The sequence below is a fragment of the Prosopis cineraria genome, unplaced genomic scaffold (genome assembly GCF_029017545.1).
Source record: "Prosopis cineraria cultivar Desert tree isolate PC_DT_omini unplaced genomic scaffold, ASM2901754v1 PC2, whole genome shotgun sequence".
Taxonomy (NCBI): Eukaryota; Viridiplantae; Streptophyta; class Magnoliopsida; order Fabales; family Fabaceae; genus Prosopis; species Prosopis cineraria.
The window spans coordinates 41256868-41278459 of record NW_026555333.1 but is presented as its reverse complement, the minus strand read 5'-3'; the positions used below and the strand labels follow the sequence as shown (position 1 = coordinate 41278459).

At 33.1% G+C, this 21592-nt stretch overlaps 2 protein-coding genes across 4 annotated transcripts; one reads left to right on the top strand and one right to left on the bottom strand.

Moving 5' to 3' along the window:
- The first annotated feature begins 2444 nt into the window (after nt 1-2444).
- Nucleotides 2445-8292, top strand: LOC129303531 (hexokinase-3-like). The gene is made up of 9 exons (XM_054942906.1): nt 2445-3036; nt 4140-4290; nt 4374-4556; nt 4923-4997; nt 6300-6455; nt 6602-6700; nt 6771-6898; nt 7422-7503; nt 7595-8292. Exons 1-9 carry the CDS (start codon nt 2765-2767, stop codon nt 7976-7978), a joined length of 1530 nt encoding a protein of 509 aa, XP_054798881.1. The 5' UTR covers nt 2445-2764; the 3' UTR covers nt 7979-8292.
- A 2914-nt stretch (nt 8293-11206) lies between these two features.
- On the bottom strand, nt 11207-18182 carry LOC129303187 (biotin synthase, mitochondrial). 3 transcript variants are annotated; one of them, XM_054942312.1, is made up of 7 exons: nt 17945-18182; nt 17628-17832; nt 17136-17315; nt 16350-16456; nt 13811-14016; nt 13270-13409; nt 11207-11758 (listed from the first exon to the last, which is right to left on the bottom strand). In XM_054942312.1, the coding sequence occupies exons 2-7, from the start codon at nt 17820-17822 to the stop codon at nt 11462-11464; spliced, it is 1125 nt and encodes a 374-aa protein (XP_054798287.1). In that variant the 5' UTR covers nt 17823-17832; nt 17945-18182; the 3' UTR covers nt 11207-11461. The 3 variants fall into 3 exon arrangements, with proteins under 3 accessions (XP_054798287.1, XP_054798288.1, XP_054798286.1); XM_054942313.1 differs by having other exon boundaries at nt 17628-17828; XM_054942311.1 differs by having other exon boundaries at nt 17628-18182.
- Between the last annotated feature and the right edge of the window lie 3410 nt (nt 18183-21592).

Here is a 21592-nt window from a genome sequence, read left to right as displayed (position 1 = left end):
GCACTTAATTAATTCTTCCAATCACTAGCATATTATTTTTGTTCATGAAAATTACCAGCTCTATCCTTTCTTCCTTTCTTTTTTGTTTTTGTTGCTAAAATTACCAGCTAATTGGTATCTCTTTGTAGAAAAAAAAAACTGTATCATACAATTTAAAAAAATTAATTAATTATATTAATTGTGTTTAAAAATAAAAAATGAATTACAATACCTTTTATTAATTGTATTAATGAAGTATTCATTAATTATTTTTTATGAACATGAATGATAAAATTATGAGAGATAATTTTAAAAGTTTGTAATAAATATCTATTAGTGATTTTATTTATAGAAAAAGCAACTTAAAATTGATTGTTTCTCTTATAAATAAAAATAAAATAAATAGTAGGAATTCTACATATTTTAAACACGTGGTGTTATGATATTTTTGAGTAAGTATACACTTTTTGTTCTTATCTTGAAAAAAGAGAAAAAATATTAATTGTATGCTTCACCTACAATTATTAGAGACAAAATTAAAAAAATTATCATGATTTAATGAGATTTTAATTAAATAATAAACTTTATTAGCATGCATGATTTGATTAAAAATACTTTATAAATAGGGTGGAGAGAATAAGAAACTGTCACATATCTTTTTTTTATTTATAAGCAAAATAATAAATTTTAAGAAGCATTTATCATTTTTTTACATTGTCCCACATAAACTCAGTATTTATTGTCACTAAACAAACTTATTTCATTAATTACAAGGATAATTTAGTTTAAAATTTTTAATTTTAGAGATAATTATTATATTTAACAAACTTTATTAAACTATAAGAATTGATTATTTTTTATGTTAAAAAATGGAGGGAATAGTTTGGAGGGGTTTACTGTTTTCCCTCAAAACTCAAATCACTGTTATTTTTGGCATAATTAACTAAAACAGTTGTTTAAAAAATTGTACCTACATGATAATGTAGCAATTCAGTTATTTAACAATAAGAATGATTGCAATATAATGATATAAGAATTTATGATCCTCATGTCATTTGCAATATAAGAATAAACACACAGTTATATTTTATTTATAATCCTCATTACATTTTAATGATGTAGAATGTCACATTACCATAGAATTATCAATAAATTAAATTCATGTTTTATTGTTCATAGAATTTAATATACACATAATAAGAAAATTTCCTTTACTTTCCTAAGAGAATTTATTGTACTGCTATTTTTTTTAACATATATTATGAACGCAACTGGTTCAATTTATTTCCATTAATATTTCGTATTTGAAAATATTCTAAACTTTATTTTCATTTTTAGCATGTATACATGTACGTATAATTTCCAACAAATTGAAATACCAAATAAATAAAGTTTTTAGCTGGAAATAAAATCCACACAATTTCTAAAACTATATGAACAGTTAATTCAATGGTTTGACGAATTTACTGATATTTATATTTCTATATCTACCAAGAAGATTTTGTTTTATTTTTAGTCCTGTCAAAACTTTAATAAGGAAATGATCTTTTGCGGATCCATTGATTTCTAAAATTTACTTATGTATCGACAATTTCGAACAAAAAAGATTTTGCCTTTATTACAAACGTCCAATTATCCAATAACGATTTCAATAAGGAAATAATATGCTACTATTAACTAAACTAGTGTAATATAATTACAGTCACAAAGTAATTGTGAGTAAAATAAGAAAAAACGAGAATGGAAATTAAATACGCAGTTATATTCTTAAAATTATTAAAAAATATATAACTGTCAAATTTTATCATTTTTACAATTATTGATTATAATAAATTATTATTTAAGAATTTATTAGAATAACGCTTATTGCTGCTGCTGCACTGTTTAGGAATTCAAACTATAATAATTAAATAAAATTAATAAAAGTTAATTACTCTATGTTTATCTTATATTAAAAATAAGTTTTTTAATTTGTCTTATAATAAGAAGTAAAAAATAATTATTATGTATATTTTTATATATATATTGGGCACGGACATATGTAATATACAGTAAAAAATAAATAATATATGTCATTATCATAATGAAGACAAAAAATCTTGTCACACTTTTCTCCTTATTGGGCAGCTATTGCTATTAAGACAAAATAATTGATTACATCTCTCATCAATCTTGTTCACCTTTACTTACCGTTTTAAAAATTAAAATGGCAAAATCGTAATATCAAGCACTGAAAGTGGCAAATATGTAAATATGAATTAGATCATATGGAATTGAAAGAAAAACAGGAGAAAAAGAGAACGGAAAAGCAGAGCACAAGTCAAAGTTGACCTCAAATCTATCATGAAACGGTTAAAAAATATCGCAGAGAGCTCGTGTGACAGATCCGTAAGTTTATTGAAGATCAAGGGCAAATTGGTCTTTGCGGTCCACCTTATAGGTTTTCCTTACTGGTCCTCCTGTCAACACATCCTGATTCCACAATAGTGCGTAGCCGCTGTTTGTGACTTTGTGTGTGACTCTCTCTCTCTCCCCCTCTGTCTCGCACTTTTCCGGCTATAATCGCCGGAGAACCACTGGTCTCGTCGCCGGCGGCGCCGAGAAGCTTGAGTTTTGTGGAGAGCAATCATATCGTTGAAATATTGTTCCTTTTTCGTAAGGTGGTGAAGGAGGGTGTTCAGCCGACTGCGTGCATGTTTAAACGGCGACGTTTCGTTACGGTAAACAATCGGAGGAGAGTTGGGAAGCGGCGGCGCATGAAGTTTTTCTGATTGATCGGGGGGATATGGGAAGAGTGGTTCTTGGTGTGGCGGTGACTGTTGCGGTGACGGCATGTGCCGTGGCGGCGGTTGTGGTGGGGCGGAGAGTGAGGAGCCGGAGGAAGTGGAGGAAAGTGGTGGGAGTATTGAGGGAACTAGAAGAAGGATGTGACACCACGGTTGCGAGGCTGAAGCAGGTGGTGGATGCTATGGCAGTGGAGATGCATGCCGGGTTGGCATCCGAAGGTGGTTCCAAGCTCAAAATGCTCCTCACTTACGTTGATAATCTTCCTAATGGGTAATCATTTTATTCGCCGGCGGCGTGTCTCTTTACTTTCTTGAAGTCTTCTTTGGTTTCCTTTGTGTCTGTAATCGGCTTATTGTGTCAATGAGTGGTATTACCTTTTTCTTTCACGGTTTTATTATGTTTTTGATCGGCATTTGATAAAATGTTCCTTCTTTGATTGGAAATGGTTGTGGATTTGGTCCCAGGGTTACTGTTGGAAGAAAATACTTTCATTTTCCCTTAATAATTTAATGCTATGGTTCTGGTATTTCTTTCCGTCTTTCCCAAGCCTTCTCTATTTCTGGCGTGGGTTAAATTTATTTGCTTTTAATGTTCATATTATCTGTTTATAGTCTAATTACATTAAATTTTGTTTTTGTATTCTGTTTTCGCTGGCATTGGTATTGTAGATATTTCACAGCATTAGTATTCTGGAAATATTATAATTACCAATGGAGATTGTCATTGGCTTTTGCTGGCAAATCTGTTTTATTGCATCATATTGTCTTTCTTGTCTATGTAGGAGCTTTGATACCCACACGCATGTATATGTATTTACGTATGTATGTATGTATGTATGTATGTATTTGACCATTTCTGTAGTCACCTATTTGTTTATTCCCTGAGAGGTCCTCCTTTTAGTTGATAGCGATGCATCACCTAAACAGATTTGGAAATTCTGACTGTAACAACAGTAATTAATTTTTAACATCGGATAAATTATTTAATTTACTGTTTTGAGAATTGATCGTTAGGATCAGTGACTCGTTTTAATACATCAGATTAAAGTACTGTTGAACGGTTTTAGGAATGGTTTGTAGAATCTATAGGTTATTATTGTATAATTTCATTAAGACCTTTTCTGGGCATTACTGGGACTAGATTTCCCTGTGGAGTCTGTGGAGATGCTGTTATGAGCAAGTAGATTGCAATTACCCAGCCATCTACTTTGATAAGGTATGGTATTTTTGTGTGGCATCAGGTATTGACATGCTTGGGCATAACTTATATTATGATTATGGAGTCATGCTGTTACGTTGATTTGTTTATACGTGTGTCTTTGGTGATTGCATGGGTTAGAAACAAAAGTGATACACACATATTTCTTTTATCAGGACTGAGAGAGGAACATATTATGCGCTAGATCTTGGGGGAACATATTTTAGGGTTTTGCGTGTCCATTTAGGGGGTCAACGACCTTCTGTTTTGGAACATGAGGTAGAAAGACAACCTATCCCCCAACACCTGATGACCAGCACTTGTGAGGTGACTAAAATTACTTCCTAAAATTGTCTTCTCTGTCGTTATTTTTAGAATATAAATGGGTTAACTGATTTTGCTGTTTGCAGGACCTCTTTGATTTCATTGCTTCTTCATTTAAGGAATTCATTGACAAAGAAGAAGATGGTTCTGAGTTTTCAATGGGCAGAAGAAGGGAACTTGGATTCACATTTTCTTATCCAGTGAAACAAATGTCTGTTTCCTCAGGCATTTTAATAAAGTGGACAAAAGGATTTTCAATTGTAGATATGGTTAGTCAATGGAATTTTGAGTAGTTTCTGTTTCAAAAGCTTAATGATTATCTTTGTGAAAAAATGCAATCCTTGTTTCAAGGCACATGGTAACACTGGACCTGGACCCTGTTAAATGGTGACAGACAAGTTAGTCTTTTTCCCCATAAAGATATACTTGATGTAGATTGCACAGTAGGCTTCTAATTGTCTGGATCTGGGCCCTGTTAAATAGTGCTACGGGCTTTTCTCATCTTGAGGTTACAAAGTAGATAAGTGAAAAAGCAATTTCCTTTTATTGGTCTCCTAATAGGATTGAAATACACACTGAAGTTATATCTTAATGTTCGATGTGAACTATTAAGCAAAATATCTGTTTGTTGTCAGGTAGGACGAGATGTTGCTGAATGTTTACAAGAAGCGTTAACACGAAAAGGCTTAGATGTGAAGGTAGCTGCCCTGGTAAGGAAGTATTTTCATTGTACCAAAATTTTGATTCATTTTGCATTTCCCCCCTTTATTATTCTGTCTTCTTGTAATTTCAAAAGTGAAATCCTGGTGCCTTGCGAATTTCTCAGTGAATATTGTCTTGAAGGAATTAGGATATTCAATAAGTATTATTCTAGAACAGCCAAATTTGCTATGTCTCATATGTAATTGACTTGTAAGCTCTCTCACCATTGTGTATGTCTTTGTGCTGCTGCTCTTTTGTAGTTTTGCTAGTTTATTCCCTGATGATTTTTTTAAGAGAAGTTTTCAATGTTTATACAGCAAAGCATATTTCATATAAACACGGTTATTAGTTTATTTATGAGATCCAGATGTTCACTCATGCCCTTCTTGGTATGGCTGCCACTCTTATATTTCTTCTGAAGTTTTTATCTGATACACAAGACAATGAATGTCAATTTGAATAATGAATGTAGAAAATGTTTATCTGAGCTGGTAGGAATTAGTATTAGCTCTGAACTGATTTCCTACTTTTATGTGGCTTGGCAGCTTTGATTTCTGTGGGATATTGGGTTACTTTGTTTCAGTCGCGTTTCATGTTATGCAAAGAGGTCAATACGATGTATTTTGATTATCTCATTATGGTTTTTTTTTTTAACCTACAAAATCAGAAATCCACACTCTCCCAGAAAAAAGAAAGAAATATTTAATATGGTTATACAAAAAAGGTTTTGAAGAGCCGTTTCTTTTAAACATCTAACTCAATGAAATTGATCGGATTCCCCCTCCTAAAAAGTAAGTGAATAAATACAGCCTACTATTACAGCTTACCTTATTGCTTATTCACTTTATATTTAGTTCTCTAAAAGCTCAACTTGTGCTTATTTGATTTTAGCAGTCACTTGCTTGCACATCTGAAAAATTGGCAAGTATCTTGAATAAACTTATTTCTCAATGAAGCCTTTTTATTACTTTTTTCTTGAGCTAGAGGATGAGTGGTGAAAATTGTACAAATGGTACCTGTGCACTTGCTTGTCAAAATAACGCGTAATGTATTTTAATGTTGTGCCTCTATTTTGAACTCAGTTGGACATGCAAATACCTTTATTTTTTTGGAAATAATAATTTTATCTCGGGAACACTTGCTCTCAAAATTATGTAAAAATAATTCTTGTTAATATGTGTTCAATGTTGCTGTGAGTGGATGGGCATATGAATATCCTCACTTTTGAAGCATTGTGCCATTTAGGTTCATGTCAAATGTTCATCGTATTACAGACTTTGTAAACATGATAATATGTTCATTTTAAACAGGTTAATGATACTGTTGGGACATTAGCACTTGGGCATTATCATGATGTAGATACTGTTGCTGCAATTATTATTGGCACTGGTACAAATGCATGTTATGTGGAACGAGCAGATGCTCTCATCAAGTGTCAGGGTCTTCTTATTACATCTGGTTGCATGGTAACACTTCCCCCCTCTTGGTAACATATGAATGCATAATTCTTCTGTGGGTGATATATGAATGCATAACCCTTTTCCCCCCTTTTCTTACTGCATTATTTCACTGAGTTATTTTAGAACTTTTGTAAAATCTTTCTGTTTGTCAGGTTGTCAATATGGAATGGGGAAATTTTTGGTCTTCTCACTTGCCAAGAACTTCTTATGACATTGATTTGGATGCTGAGAGCCCCAATCCAAATGACCAGGTTAAATTTTTGTTTCTTTATTACCTAGTTTTGTGATATAACATGACTAGAATTTGTGATTTTGGTGCAGGGTTTTGAGAAAATGATATCAGGAATGTATCTTGGTGATATTGTGAGGAGGATTATCCTCAGGATATTGCTAGAGTCAAATATGTTTGGACCAGTTTCTTCCAAGCTCTCAATGCCTTTCATTTTGAGGTTTGTACTATATGGCAATGACGCACCGTGGCGTAAATAGATTCGTTTTTAGATAAGAGATTCTATTATCTAATTAAGATGACCCTATTAGTCTTGGGGTACTCAAAGGGGCAAATATCCACTAGTTGCCCTGGGACAGTGATGTATTTATGAAAATAGGTGGATTTGGAGAGGATTTGTTTTCCATTGGCTGCATGCTTATAGGCCCCTATTAGTTTGGCTCTCGTTTTTGTTCAAGCCTTATCAAGTTGTTATGGCGATCCTAGTTCCTGTATGGCATGTCTGAAATACACTGTCGGTAATTTTGTGGTTATGGTCTTGTCATAATGTCGTGTGATGAAATTGTGAACTAAGCATGCCAATGGGCAGACAATTTATATTTTAACCGTTGACTTTAGGCTGAGGTGATATATGGAAGCGAAATATTTTGCCGTTTCATTTCTAAACGTTATAAGATCAATTCCTCTCTCTTGACATCTCTGATCTTGATTCAAGCCTCAACTATATCGTGGTGCTATATCAGGACTCCTATGATGGCTGCTATGCATGAGGATGATTCCCCGGACTTGAGAGAAGTGGCAAGAATCCTTAGAGAAATCCTCGAGGTAAAAACGCCTCCTTTATGGACCAAAATGCGTGACTTTCTTCAAAGTCTAATTATTATTCATGGGGGTGGATTTGATTGGATTGTTTCAGATTCCCTATGTTCCTCTCAAGTTGCGGAAAGTCATGGTTAAGGTTTGTGATGTGGTAACCTGTAGAGCTGCACGTTTGGCAGCTGCAGGTATTGTCGGTATCTTGAAAAAGATTGGTCGGGATGGCAGTGGTGGCATCACCGGTTTCCGGAGCAAAAGTGAATCGAAAATCAGAAGATCAGTTGTGGCAATTGAAGGAGGTTTGTATACTAGCTATACATTATTTAGGGAGTATTTGCATGAAGGTTTGAATGATATATTGGGTGAAGATATTGCAAAGCACATAATTCTTAAGGTCACTGAAGATGGATCAGGCATTGGAGCAGCATTGCTTGCTGCTTCATATTCATCATATAATGTGGATAGGAGGGTACAGATGCTATAAGTATATATATAATATATCATGCATATAATATATATTCATATAGCCCTGTAAATCAGAATTCGTCTCATATCAATATCTCTGTATAAAGGGAGGTTCTGTCTATTCTTTGTCCTAATGTTGTCGTCATTTAATATAATTCTTGCTTTGTTGTTTACATTGGTGTTCTTTATACTGGACATTATTTAAAGGGAATTGATCTCCTGTATTAGTTGAGATCGTTTGTATGTAAACGAAAGCATTAGGATTGTTCAGTGACTTTCAAGCTTGAAAATTCATTAATATATTGCTTTCTGAAGGTGTTCTTTTGGCCTAAACTCATTAATTGTTGTGTTTTTTACAGTATGTTTGATTTTACTAGGAAGGAAACCATTAAAATTCATTGTAATTTTCCAACATGACACTCGTTTAGGAACCAACAATCATGTTGGGCAAGTTGGCCTAAGGTTCAGGTGGAACAAGGAAAAATACTGGCTTAGGTCAATTCACTGAAAAATAAGCTGTAATGTAGCTTGAACATGTGAAAATTGATACAGAAATTCTATGCTTTTTACATAACAAGTCTAGACTTGGGGGAAAAAAATTAAAGTTTGAGGAACAGAGGATATATCTTGATGTGAGTCGGGAAATATTCTACGAATAGCTTGTTTCACTTGGTTGCTCCTTCTATTTTATTTTCCAATTTAATTATATTTTTGATCCTCAGTTTATTAGCTTTAATTTTATCTTTAAAGAAATATGTAATACAGAAGATATGGCTAAAAATTACAACTAGAAACAACGTAAAATTTAAGAATAAAAGTACAATTTAGGGGAACACTGAATTTAATTAAAGATGAAACTTGAAATTTTTGGCAAAAAAAAAAAAAAAAGACGGCAAAGAAAATAAATTTGAAAAGCCAAATCAAAATGGAATAAAATGTGAAAAAAGATGAAAGTAATCATGAAAATAAAATTAAAAGTTTTAAAGTGTTTCTCAATTTAAACTAAACCATGTCCCTGTGTATAGCTTCGAAAGCAAGATTTTCTTATTTTATATATACATATATATATATATATAAATATAAATATATATATATTTTTTCCCCGGTCAAAATTATAATATTTATTATAATTCATGGATATACTCTTTGCTTATCATAACGTCGTGTTTGTATTTTTTAAGGTGGGACTTGAGAAAAAAAAGAAAAGAAGAATTTTTTGCATAAAAAAGCATTTAAGCCTGCACCTTATAAGCCATCTGAATTCAGGAAGTTCTTTTAGGTCTTGTATTCTTTTCTTTTCTTTTTTATCAATTAATATGTGGATGACATTGTTGAAAATTGTTTGATTGAAATTGTTAATATTGCAAAATAATATGAGTGAAAATGTTTGGTTTATTTTTATTTTTGAATTAATATACATAAATGACAATTTCTAAATCATGTGGGTTTTTGAGCCTTGCCCTATCAATATATGCTGAACTTAAAAAATATGATCAATTTAGAATATATGAGTTTATGGGTTTAAGTCCTTTAAAAGTTGAGCTTATAAGAGTCTAGTTTGTCTTTAATTTATTAATGGAGGTACAAATAATGCAAATGAAACTGAACAGTGGGATGAAGTATTTAATAAAAAACTAGTGGGGATTGGTTTTAGTGAAAGAGTTTAATTGCTTACAACTTGATAAATTTAAATTTAAATTTAAATTAAAAATATATTTATATTTAATGTCTGATAATACTTTAAATATTATTGTTTTCAGTTGAAGAATAGCTTTTAAGAACACCAAAAGAAAAAGAAGCATGCAATGAAAGCTGAATTTGCAAAATTGCGTTTTGAGCATCTAAACTAATATCCAAAATGCCAAACGGATTTTTGAATATTGCATTTCTAACTTTAAAAAAGAGAAAAAAAAAAATAAGAAGAGAAAAGAAGGGAAGAAAGAGGGTATGGTGAAAAATTGAAAATCAAAAGGGTGACTAATAGAGGAAAGGGACAGAGATTATGATATGATGAAGACTCAAAAGAAAACAAAAGAAAGTTGGGCGGCTATGACAGTGAAGGTTTGTTTGATGCTGATAGCTACACTTTACTTTGACAACATCAAAAGCAAGTGAGGGCCAAATAGATTCTTACAATTCATTCACTTTTTTAATTTTAATTTTATTAATTAATTTTTGAAGCATTTGTTTTTGCTTTGACTCGTCTTCCTTCCCCACAGTTACTTCCAAATCTCTCTTTGATTTGATTTGATGTCTTTTGTTTTATAATTTGTGTTCTTTTACTTACCTTCCTAATTTATTATGAGCGAGGTACCACCCACTGACGTCCCCTTTCTGACGTATACAATGACATCAAGCAAAGCCCCAATAAAATATTGATATAAATATCAATATTTAAAAATTGGTCAAAAATTATAAATTTTTTATTGTTTTTTAAAATATTATTAGGATTATTATGATATTGTAAAAAATTATAAATACAATTTTTTCCATTATGTTGTACTAAAAAGTTGTAATTATATGGGAAGATGAATAAATAAAGATTAAAAACCCTAAAGTCACTAATTGATTAGACATGAGGTCAAAAAAAAAAAAACAAACAAAAATTAATGACAGGAAAAGACAAATCCTAAAATAATTATTTATATTGATAGCTTTAACCCGAAAACTTTGCGTGCGCTGGAATGATAATTCATTAACAGCATAGTGAGGAGATTCGGAGCAAATAGTTCTAAACTGGTAGTTCATTGCCTTAATCAGTTTAATAAATTTTTTTTATTTATAACTAGTTTGATTATGATTTAATTATAATTTTAACTATTAATTTTTAAATTAACACTTTAACTGATTTAATGACTAAAGTTAATTACACAGACTTGGGACGTAATCTTTAGTGCCTGTACCATTTTCTCAAGTTAATAAAATGCCCTTCTATATCTTGGTAGGAAGGCCAACAATTAATCAAAAAAGCAAGAAAATCTTTCTTTTTAAAAAAGTTTTTTGGACATTGAAGGTTAAATAAAAATAAGAATTTTAAAATCGTTTAGAGCAATTAAATCTTGAAAAAGGTTTTTGTTATCTCAAAAAAAAAAAAAAAAACTCTAATCGCCACATCTCATGGCAACATTATTATTAGAACTAGCCCCGGGCATGTGCTTTAATAATCATTCTGACACCTGACTTCAGCCACATCTTCAAGAACAAATATTGACCCGAAAAAGCCTTAAAAAAGAAACAAGACAAGAGAGAAAAAGAGAATCCAATGCATCTTAAGACGTACGCCAGTACGGTTAACCATAAGCTAATTTGACTTGGAGGAAATTGCTTTCTCACAATCCAAACAAGAGATTGTTTTGCCAATGAGATAAGTTTAAATGCTTGAGAAAGAATCTCTCCCAAGCTGCGCAATCCAAACACCAGAGAAGAAGTTATGAGCAGCATAATTGGACGTGGTAAGAATTTTTTTTATGTATGTATCGTCTTAGATTGTCCTTAAACTCAACTAGGAGGAGACAGCTTCCTTACAATTATCTATCTCACTGGTTTCATCTTCATGAAAGCTGGGAGCTTTGGGAGTGAGTCCAAGAACTTTGAACATGAGTTGATCAGCATCAAAATCATTGTTAGGTGTGGTGAGAAGCTTCTCTCCTGTGAATATAGAATTGGCACCAGCAAGAAAACACAGTGCTTGCTCAGGCATGGAGAACCGAACTCTGCCTGCTGACAACCTCACCATTGCTTTCGGCATAACAATACGCGCTGTGGCAATCATGCGAATCATCTCCCATATTTCAACAGGCTGAAACCAAAATAGAAATGCCATGTCAACTAGGTCACATTCACATCTAATAGCAGATTCTCAAGGGTGAGCTGACCAGTTTAGGGCATCTTCTGATGACAACACCAGTTCAAGTATGGTTTAAAAGAATTTGGATATTTAATATCCCAAAGGGCCTTACTAAGACCAAAAGACAAACACAACGTTAAACCCATTGCGTGCATGAATTAGGGTTCCATCAAAACATGTTCTTTGTTAAGGTTATTAATTTAGAAGGGGGAATAAGATACTCCTTCCAGCCTCTATTATAAGAAACCTCTAACTACCTTCCTTGTACCTTAGAAAGATGATTAAGTTATTAACTCAGTCTAAAAATATAAAAAACTTTCAATTTTATTTCTATTTAAATGAAAAATTTTAAATTTGCATTATTTTTTTTGAATAAAAGTAAATATTTTAATTATAAAACGATTACAAAAGTAAAAGACCCTCAGAACACTATCTGGGGGCCTAACTGTATAGTTTGGCTAAAAGTTACAAGAACAAGAAGTAAAAACAAAAACCAAATAACAGCCATGCACAGAAATTTAAGAACGAAGGAAACTAGAACATGACCCATTAGGTAAACCGGAGCATATGGATAAGGAATTACGTGGCTAATTTTTTTTTTTAAACTGTAGTATATTCTCTCTTACAGTTAATGAATTTAAATAAGGGTAATATTAAAAAAACATAATTAATATTTTATCAAGTGCTTTATATTAAAGACAATTTTTTTCCCCTAAAAGGCTGGCGGCTGGAGGTATCAGATTCCCAAGGGAGATTTTTGAGAAGAACATTCCCCTAAACATGGGGAAGTGAAATGATTACTCAAGCAAAACTTCCTCTTCCATCTTCCATTCCATTTTCTTTGGATTTCTTCCTTCCTAACTCCTAAGCTTGCCATTACGTTTTGGCAGTTATGAGGAGAAGAAAGGGGTAAATATCCAAAGAAAATGGAGGGGAAGAAATCCATGTTTCCCTTCCCCTGTTTGGAAAGCTTTCTCCTTCAATATCCCCTAAATTAGGGCGATTTAGTATTATAAAGGAGGGAGAGTTTTGAATGTATTTGGAGGGTTAGTTGAGAATGCTCCATAATACTCCTTTCATTAGATAACTCTCAGATAGGGGAGAGGTTTTAATGAAGTTTTTCCTTCATTGTCTTCCATCCAAACATACCCTTAATAATTGAACTCAGACAGATGCTTTAGCTTGTTTTTTTATTGAAACTACAGCATACGTCAACATTTCTAAGTTGATTTCAAACGCTCAGAAGCCCAGAATATCTTCAAGGTATCTCTCTCTATCCCAATAAAGGTTATTTTCATAATAGGAAGTTCCAAACTTGCACCTTGGTGCTGCTATGAAAAATTATTGAATATCATTATAGATTAAGCTCCATTGATCACGTGCCTCAGTAATTGTTAAAATAGTGACTCGTGTTTTTACAGTTTTGTAGATTAACAAGTCAATCAATAAGTTGTTAAATTCACCTTCTGCTCCTGAAGAGGAGTGCCTTTTACTGCAACAAGTGCATTGATAGGAACACTTTCTGGATGAGTGGGAAGTGTTGCCAATGTATGTAACAAACCTACACGGTCCTCCTCTGCTTCTCCAAGCCCAATTATTCCTCCTGTAAAGAAACCTCGATTACTCATTTTACTATGTGATGATACATAGCGTCCCTATCATAGAAAATAAAAGTTCTATTATTTTAATGACACGTAACCAGATTAAGAGTTAAAGTATAAAATCCAAATAAAGGATGCAGCCTTTTGCAACCACTGGTGAGAACTGAAGTGTTAAGAGAAACTTATTTGTTAGCTATGAGGAACTGACACAAACACAAGACATGCGTATGTATCTCATTCAAACTGTCGTATTTTAAACTTCCCATTGAATGAGTTACAAAGGGGAGCCATATGCACAATCCTATCCCATGACGCATTTAAAGACAAAGATATGCCCTTGAAGATGAGGCAATTCCTCTGCAACCAAACAACATTAATTGTATTTAATGTTATTAGGCCTTACCACTACAAACATTAATCCCTGCATCACGAACAAACTCAAGCGTTTTCAAGCGTTCATCATAAGTCCTTGTTGTGATGATATTTGGATAATATTCCCGTGAAGTATCAAGATTATGATTATAGGCAGTAAGCCCTGCCTTCTTGAGTTCAACAGCCTGCTCTTTCTCCAGCATACCAAGGGTGCAGCAAACCTCCATTCCCATATCCCTAGAACAAGTAATACCATTTTGAATTTTGATTAAATAATTATGATATAAGTTACACAACAAGAAAGTACGATAAATAAGAATTGTCAAAGCCATAAATTATTCACAATTCAGACAACGCAAATGTCAGGAGTGAAGGGAGAAACTTGCCACAGTCCTGTCCCTTTATCTATGCTACAGAGTACTGAAGCGGGTTCGTTCTCCCACTTCAGTTGCTAACTTTTAAGGGAAGCTTTCTACTCCACTTCAGTTCTCACCATAAAATAACCTAATTTTGGTTACCCGGGGGGGGGGGTGTGGGGGAAACCTAACTTCCAGAGATACAGTAAAACAAGATAAAAATAATAGGCAAAATTATTCCCAAGGATCAAACGCAGATGCTATTTATTCCCGTGGACCCCAAATGTACCACTTGTATGGCACAAATTTACAAGTCGAACAATATTTACCACTATCTGTTGTTCAAACAGCACAAATTTACAAGTGGAACCATGAGTATTTACCATTAGAGGCCCTTAGGAATAAAATACTTCTGAATTTGGTCCTTGGGAATAATTTTCCCAATATGATAACAACTAAAGAAAAGTTTCACTAACTAATCACTCCCTAAGTGCCACCAATCGAGAACTTTATAAGTGTTTGGTTGTGTCAAAGGAAAAGTAATGAGATATGTAACGTTTATGATATTGTTGCCCATGCTTAGTAGTCAGAACTATCTTACTTTTTTATTATTATTTTTTATTAAGAGACATAAAAGACATTTTTCACTTATAAAGTTACTTTTTTGGTTATATTCTCCTCGCCATTCCATCTTGTCCTGCACAATAAACTGTTCTAAAAGTAAGCCCAGATTAGCATTCATAGCATCCATGCAATTTAGATAGCCTACTTATAGTACAAAGGAGCAGGACTACCAAGTTCATCTCTTTTGGTAAACATCATTTGAAGGAATTTCTCTCTCTTTTTTAAATGTAAAACTGGAGAACTTTCCTTCAAAATGAACAAAGAGAATACAAAGGAATTTACAAAACCTCACACTTAACAATCACCATTCATCGCCTCCAAACCTAAAGGTAGATTATGATCAAAGCTGCAAAGATCATTAGTAAACTCATCAGCTTTCCTAACGAGACTAATAACAGGACCCAAAGCTTCCCTAGACACAAGATCAACGGCAAAATGCCAATTAACACAAAAAAGATTACTATCTTCTTGAATAATGTCTTGAAATGATTTGAATGAATTTCTTTGGACTATTGTTGTCAAACTCTACAGTTAAGTCACTAATTGGACTCCTTTAAACTTAAGGTTTTAAATATTCAAATTTGCAATTAACTCTAGTCTGCTTGAGAGTTTAACAAGTTTGAATTTTGCATCTACTTGGGCCATGCTTTTTGCGTTGACAATTGTCATTTTATGTACTGCAACAAAGCATACTACATGGGCAATTTTAAGGGGCTAATTGAGGGTATTTTTAAACTCAATGTCTCACTCAGTCGCTCAATTCACTTTTCCAGCCAACCATTATGCATCAGATTGGCTCTTCTTCGTTTTCTTCAGTCATATTCTATCTCTCTCTCCCCCTTCTCTGATTTCATGGTTCCATTTTTTTCCTCTTTGCCTCTAAGTTCTATTTCCTTATTTGTTTCTTTCTTCTTATCCCCAATTAAGAACTTTCATGGGATCACACATATCCAAAGAACAAGTTAAACAACTTGTTGAAGTTGAGTTGAAAATACTAGGATTCATAAAGAAAGCTTTGGATGGCTGGCATTAAAGAACTCCCACCCCATCTTAGCTTTCACACGCATGTGTGTGAGAGCATGCTCATGCTCCTAATATTATTTTATTTGTCTCCTATATCAATATTGTATGATGCACTATCAACAACTATGAATTTAGATATGATCCACACATTGATGGCATGGAAATAAACCATTTTTGTAAACAGAAAATGATCTTTCGCATATTTAATACAATGATACCCCCTGCAATGCACATAGCAAACAGTATCTGAATAGCATTGCCCTGCTGGCATCGGCATATTTCTGTTTGCTGACGCAAGTCATTCTTCCAAACAATGAAGCACTTACGTGTCCCCCATATAATTCTAACTCCTAACCAGTGCCCCTAGCAAACAACTATATGATTCTTGTGTTGTGAATGACTACTCCAGAAGCACACAGCCATATCATCTTTCTATCATATTTTTTAACCATCAAACTCCACTTTGTACTTAATATATAAAGCAGAAAGAAGACTTGACAGTTAGCTTAGACTCAATGGATCCATTTCTTATTGATTCAGATACCTGATAATGTAAAGTTTCATTACCTTATTTCTTTTACATAATCAAGGATATTATTGAAGTTGCTCTTTCTTCCTATTGTGTCCCTCCATGCAGCACCCATACAAAAGCGTGTGCTACCAGCCTCTTTTGCCTGCCAAGAAAGGAAAAATCATCTACATGTAACTCAAGAAGGAACACCAAAATACATGAGTAATCTGGACTAAGAAGTTGAGTTCAAACACTAGGGAATGATAGCAATGTGAAGAGCTAAGTTGTTTATCTTCAGATGGCCTTGTAATTCATCTTTACTTCTAGCAGCGTATGTTGCGGATAAACTCCATTTTCAGAATATTTTAAACATAAGAAGTATAAGTGAGCTGAGAAGTAAAGTTAGTATAAAACAGTTCAACAATCAAATTCATGCTAAATCTTAATTTCAACAGATTGAATAAACATATACTAAATATTCAAGGGATTTTTAAAACCTCTCCAACTTGACCTCAATAGTATTAATATTTACCAACCCTCCATGACGTTTCGTGTGTCCACAAACCATACAAAAGTAATTCACAAAATTCTAGCAGTCTCATATCTAGATTGACGACATCAGTTCATAAACTAGAAGTTGCAGGAAGAAAGGATGAAGGAACACTAACAATGACATGGGTCAAATTTAACAAACAATTTTGATTGCAAAAGGTTTGGAGGAGCGAGGGGTTTTAAGCAAGAACTTAAGTTTTCTATATGCCAGGCATAGAGAAAGATATAAACGAGCAAAATTGCAGAACCAGAAACGTAATGCAAATCGAAAGATGAGGGGGGGAAAAAACCTTCTTTGCAGCTTCAAGAACAGCCTCCTTGTTCATTAGCCGTTGGGCTTTTAGTCCTGTGTCATACCTTGAGGATTGAGGACAATATGAACAGTCCTCACTGCATCCGCCTGTTTTAATAGACAGGAGAGTACACTGTTGTACTTCTCGGAAGTTATGAGCATGCCTGTGAACTTGAGCCTGATAGAGCATAAAAGTAGCTTCAGTACAATGCTAGCAATTGCTGTTCAATACCCAGTTAGCAGTCAAGACGGATAAGCTTCAGGACACAACTTCAATACAGAAGAGTTTGCCATCAATTTCTAGTCTTTCAAAAACTTTCCTCCACATACCCATCTTTTCAGAATCGGACAGCAAAAGCTTAAATTTGCCTCAGTATCGTCAGAGTCATCAGAAGATTAATCATCTATTAATGTTTTCACAAACCCAAAGAAACCTTTATTTGGAGAACAATAACCAGGACACAAAAATTCGAAGGTGAAGCTTACTTACTCCATGGAAGAGAAGATCGAGTACGGGAGAGTTGTATACGGATTTTACTTCCTCTCGTGTCCAATCGTTTCTGGAGCCTTCTCTGATAGTCCTCTCAGCCTGAATTGCAGCGGCAGAGGAAGTATAGGAAGAATGGAGCAACAGAGAAAAGAAGGGCCTTTGGTGTGCCCGGAAAATGGGTCTAACGGAGAACATGATTTCCTTACTTCCCAGTTCAATTCAATATATCAGAACGAGACGAAACGCATATGCATGAACTATCTAGGAATCAGAAATCAAAACGAAAGCAAATTTAGAACTTCAATCTCGAGCTTCACCTTCTCCCAGTGTGTTTTGGTTGAAGTGGATGATACAGAAAGCAATGGGAGATAGCTTGGATGGATCTGAAAATTGCCACCCTCGCCACCGCTTGCAGTTGCAGAAAAGGTGGAAGACGCTCTTCCTTTTTCTAGTGTAGGTAAGTGAGCGGATTTATCGAGGCTGAACTACCCGCCCGCCTTTTGCCACCTACTCCCAGCAGGGACTCTTCTTCAATGATTCTGCAGTCTTGAACTCATCGACATTCAGGCTCAAGGAACGATTGATAATTGATAATAACGGCGTTAGAAAACAACTTTTTTAGAAAAACACACAGCTATTTTTTCAAAAAAAAAAAAATAAAACCATAAAAAAGTGTGCAAACTAATTGTGTAGTTTTTTTTTTCAAAAATTAGTTTATCAAAAATATATTTAAAAAAATTAATTTAATAAAAGTTAATTATTATAATCAAATTTATATTTAGATATATTTTTTAAAAAGTTAGTTTGGTAAATTAAAAATTATTTAAATTAAATATAATAAAATATGTTTTTAAATGTCTAAAAAAGACATTAATTTAGAATGATTTGTAATTTTTTTATATAAATACAATAAATTAAAAATGTTTAAAAATGTAATAAAAAATTTAAATAATAGAATATTAGTGGTTTAACATAATTTTTTAAATAAAAAGTAGTGATAAATCATAAAAAATAGGAATTCCATTATCTAATAATTTTTGTACTAAATTCGTTTACCTAATTTGACTCATCACTAGTATTAATATTTAAATTCAAAATATTTTATTTATTTTACGTTTCCTATATTATTGTTTTATAAGATCATTTAATTTTTTTTAATGTAATTAATAACTCAAGTTGTATTTTATTATATTTATTATATTATTATATTTTTTGTGATAGATGTTGTTGTATTTTTTTTCCTGAAAGAGAAATCCGTTGTGTGTTTGCCTTCACATGCCAAGCTGTCAGACGCTGCCTTTGCTTTGCATCCCAAGTGCACATATAAAAGGTCTAAATATTTCATTTGATAAAATTTAGTTTCAAACCCATTTAAATGTACTTCCAAGAAAGTCTTTCTTGACAACAAGGTATATCTAAACAACTTCTTCCATTTGAAAAGTTGGAAAGAGTTTTCCAAAAGTGAGATGCCATATGGGTGTGGGGTGTCTCCACTTCTCAATTGTCCTTTTTTTCTCCATTTCTTCAAAACAATAGCATTTGGGTTATTAAAAAAAAATATAAGGAAAAAACGAAAGCAGTTGGGAAGTGGAACCTTCTCCTTGTCGCCCTTCTCCTTCTTAGTAATTGGCACCCTCGCTCATCTTCAGTTCTTCTTCGTCCATCACCATGCATGAACTCATTCAATTAATCTGATAAGGATGTTTTTCTCAATAAAAGGAAACTAACAAATTGAATCTTTCCAACCTCATAAGACTAGTATACTTCTCCTTTCTTTGTAACATTCTTAAATTTTTAGTCTTGATTAATTAAGCTTGATTAGAGTAATTAAGTTTATTAGTGAAGTGTGTGGCCAGAGAAGTCTAATAGGTGTGTTTGGTTGTAATTTCAGCCTTAAACGCAGGTCCAAGGTGAAGTCAGGTCACCCAGACATGAAAGAAGGAGAAAATATGAAGAATAAGGTTTTGTGCCACGCACCGTGGCTTGAGAATAGGCCGCTGTGGTGCATGGGTGCTGATACACTTAAGGAGGACTTATCTATGCCATGAACCGCAGTGCACGGCCATTTTTCTGCAAAATAAGAATGCGAAACTAATGCAACGAAAGAGAGAAACAAAGAAGAGGCAAAGAGAAACAGAAAGAGCAGTGTTAAGGTTTTGAGGACTTAAAGGTTTGAAGTATTTTAGAGCTCATGAACATTAAAGGTAAGCCTTCTAGGCCTAAATCTTCCTACTTTCTTCCATTTTCTTAATGTTGGAAGTTAAGGTTTATTTGATAATGATAATTTTCGGTTCACATAGACTATGAGTCTGAACCTATTAACTTAGATAGAGTTAATGAGAGTTGTTTGAGCTATTGAAACTTAGCATTTATGGTGTTATGATGGTTGGTGGTTAGGGAGTAATTAATGAACAAAATTCCACCATAAATGTATTAGTTAGGGTAATGTGGCTCTATTAATGATTGTTTAAGAGTTAAATGATGTTAATATGAGTTAAAGGAAACTAAGAACCCTTATAGGTATTTTTATATATGAGTAGAAAATGAATCTTAGGAGTGAAGAAGTGTTGAGTTAGTAGTAAAAATTATCCAAAAATTGGATATTGATGAATTATATTGTGATTAATTGTAGAGTGACTATTTTCTCACCATTCAAGCTTCTTGGAAGCTTTTAGAGTGAGTATTTAAGGGATGAAACTTTTAACCTCTTAAAGGTCTAAGGTAACCGGGCGAATTCTACCTTGTGCTTTTGTGTGTTAATTAGTTTATTGTTTAGTAATTGAAATGTGTGAAATTAAATGAAACGCAAGTATGGCATGAAATTATTTGAAAATTCACTATGATGATTTTGCAAAAGTTTAATGATATGTTATATGCAAAATTATATGAACATTGTTAGTGGATTTTATGATGAGCTTTTCCTTCAAGTTTAATGATGTATTTGTTGATAGGGAGTTCAATGATTAATTATTATGAGAGTTCAATGATTAATTATTATAAGAGTTCAATGATTATGTGTTTTGGTAGAGTGCAATGAGTATGTGCTAATGGAGTTTTATGAGTATATGTAATTATTCAGAGTTCAATGATTGCAAAAATGTGAAATTTCAATAATTGTAAAAATGTGGAGTTCAATGAGTGTGAATGTGGAGTTCACTAATTGATTGTTATGTGATGTGTCACAACCACTTGAAAAATGAGTTCAATGATGATATAGTGCATGCTTGTACAATGAATGTTTGCATGCTATAAGACAGTTGCGTATTGATGCATGCATGATTATGAGAGGCGGGAGTTCGCCTAGGGAGAAAAGTAAAGAATTAAATCCATATGGTAAAGCTTTTATCCAAGGTGATGGCTTGTCTAGATTTTTTATATACATATTGTCGCGCATTTATTCAACGAGGGATTGTCCCACTAGTTCAATGAGAGACTCAAACTTAGCTAGTTATCCACTTGTTCAACAAGGAAACTGGTCTAGAAAGGATGGCATCTCATAGTGTAAGAAAATAGGAGAAACTGTGATCCATAAGTGAGACGGGAAACCTTAACCAGGTAACTTCTCACAAGTGTTTTAGCTAGGGTAGTCTCAATGTATAGATGAACCCAATGTGTGAAAGTCTATGATTTTGTATTAGAGGAATAAGGAGGATATAAGGGAGGTATGATCATACATTAAATAAAAAAGGGCACATAGTTGTTATATCGTGACCCTAATGTAATAAAACATGTGAAAGCCTTGTTCTTTGTGAAATAGCATTAACTTGGTTAATATGTCATGAGTATGTATCATTGTGAATGAGAATGTGGATGTAAACTCTTGAAATCTGTTTTACGACTCAATATTGATCATTATCTCTTGTGTATACCTTATTAGGAATGAAAAGGGTTGAGGTATGTTTTGGAATATGTCTATGTTTTGAAATTGCTCATCAGATTGTCACTTGCATTTAAATTAATTGACA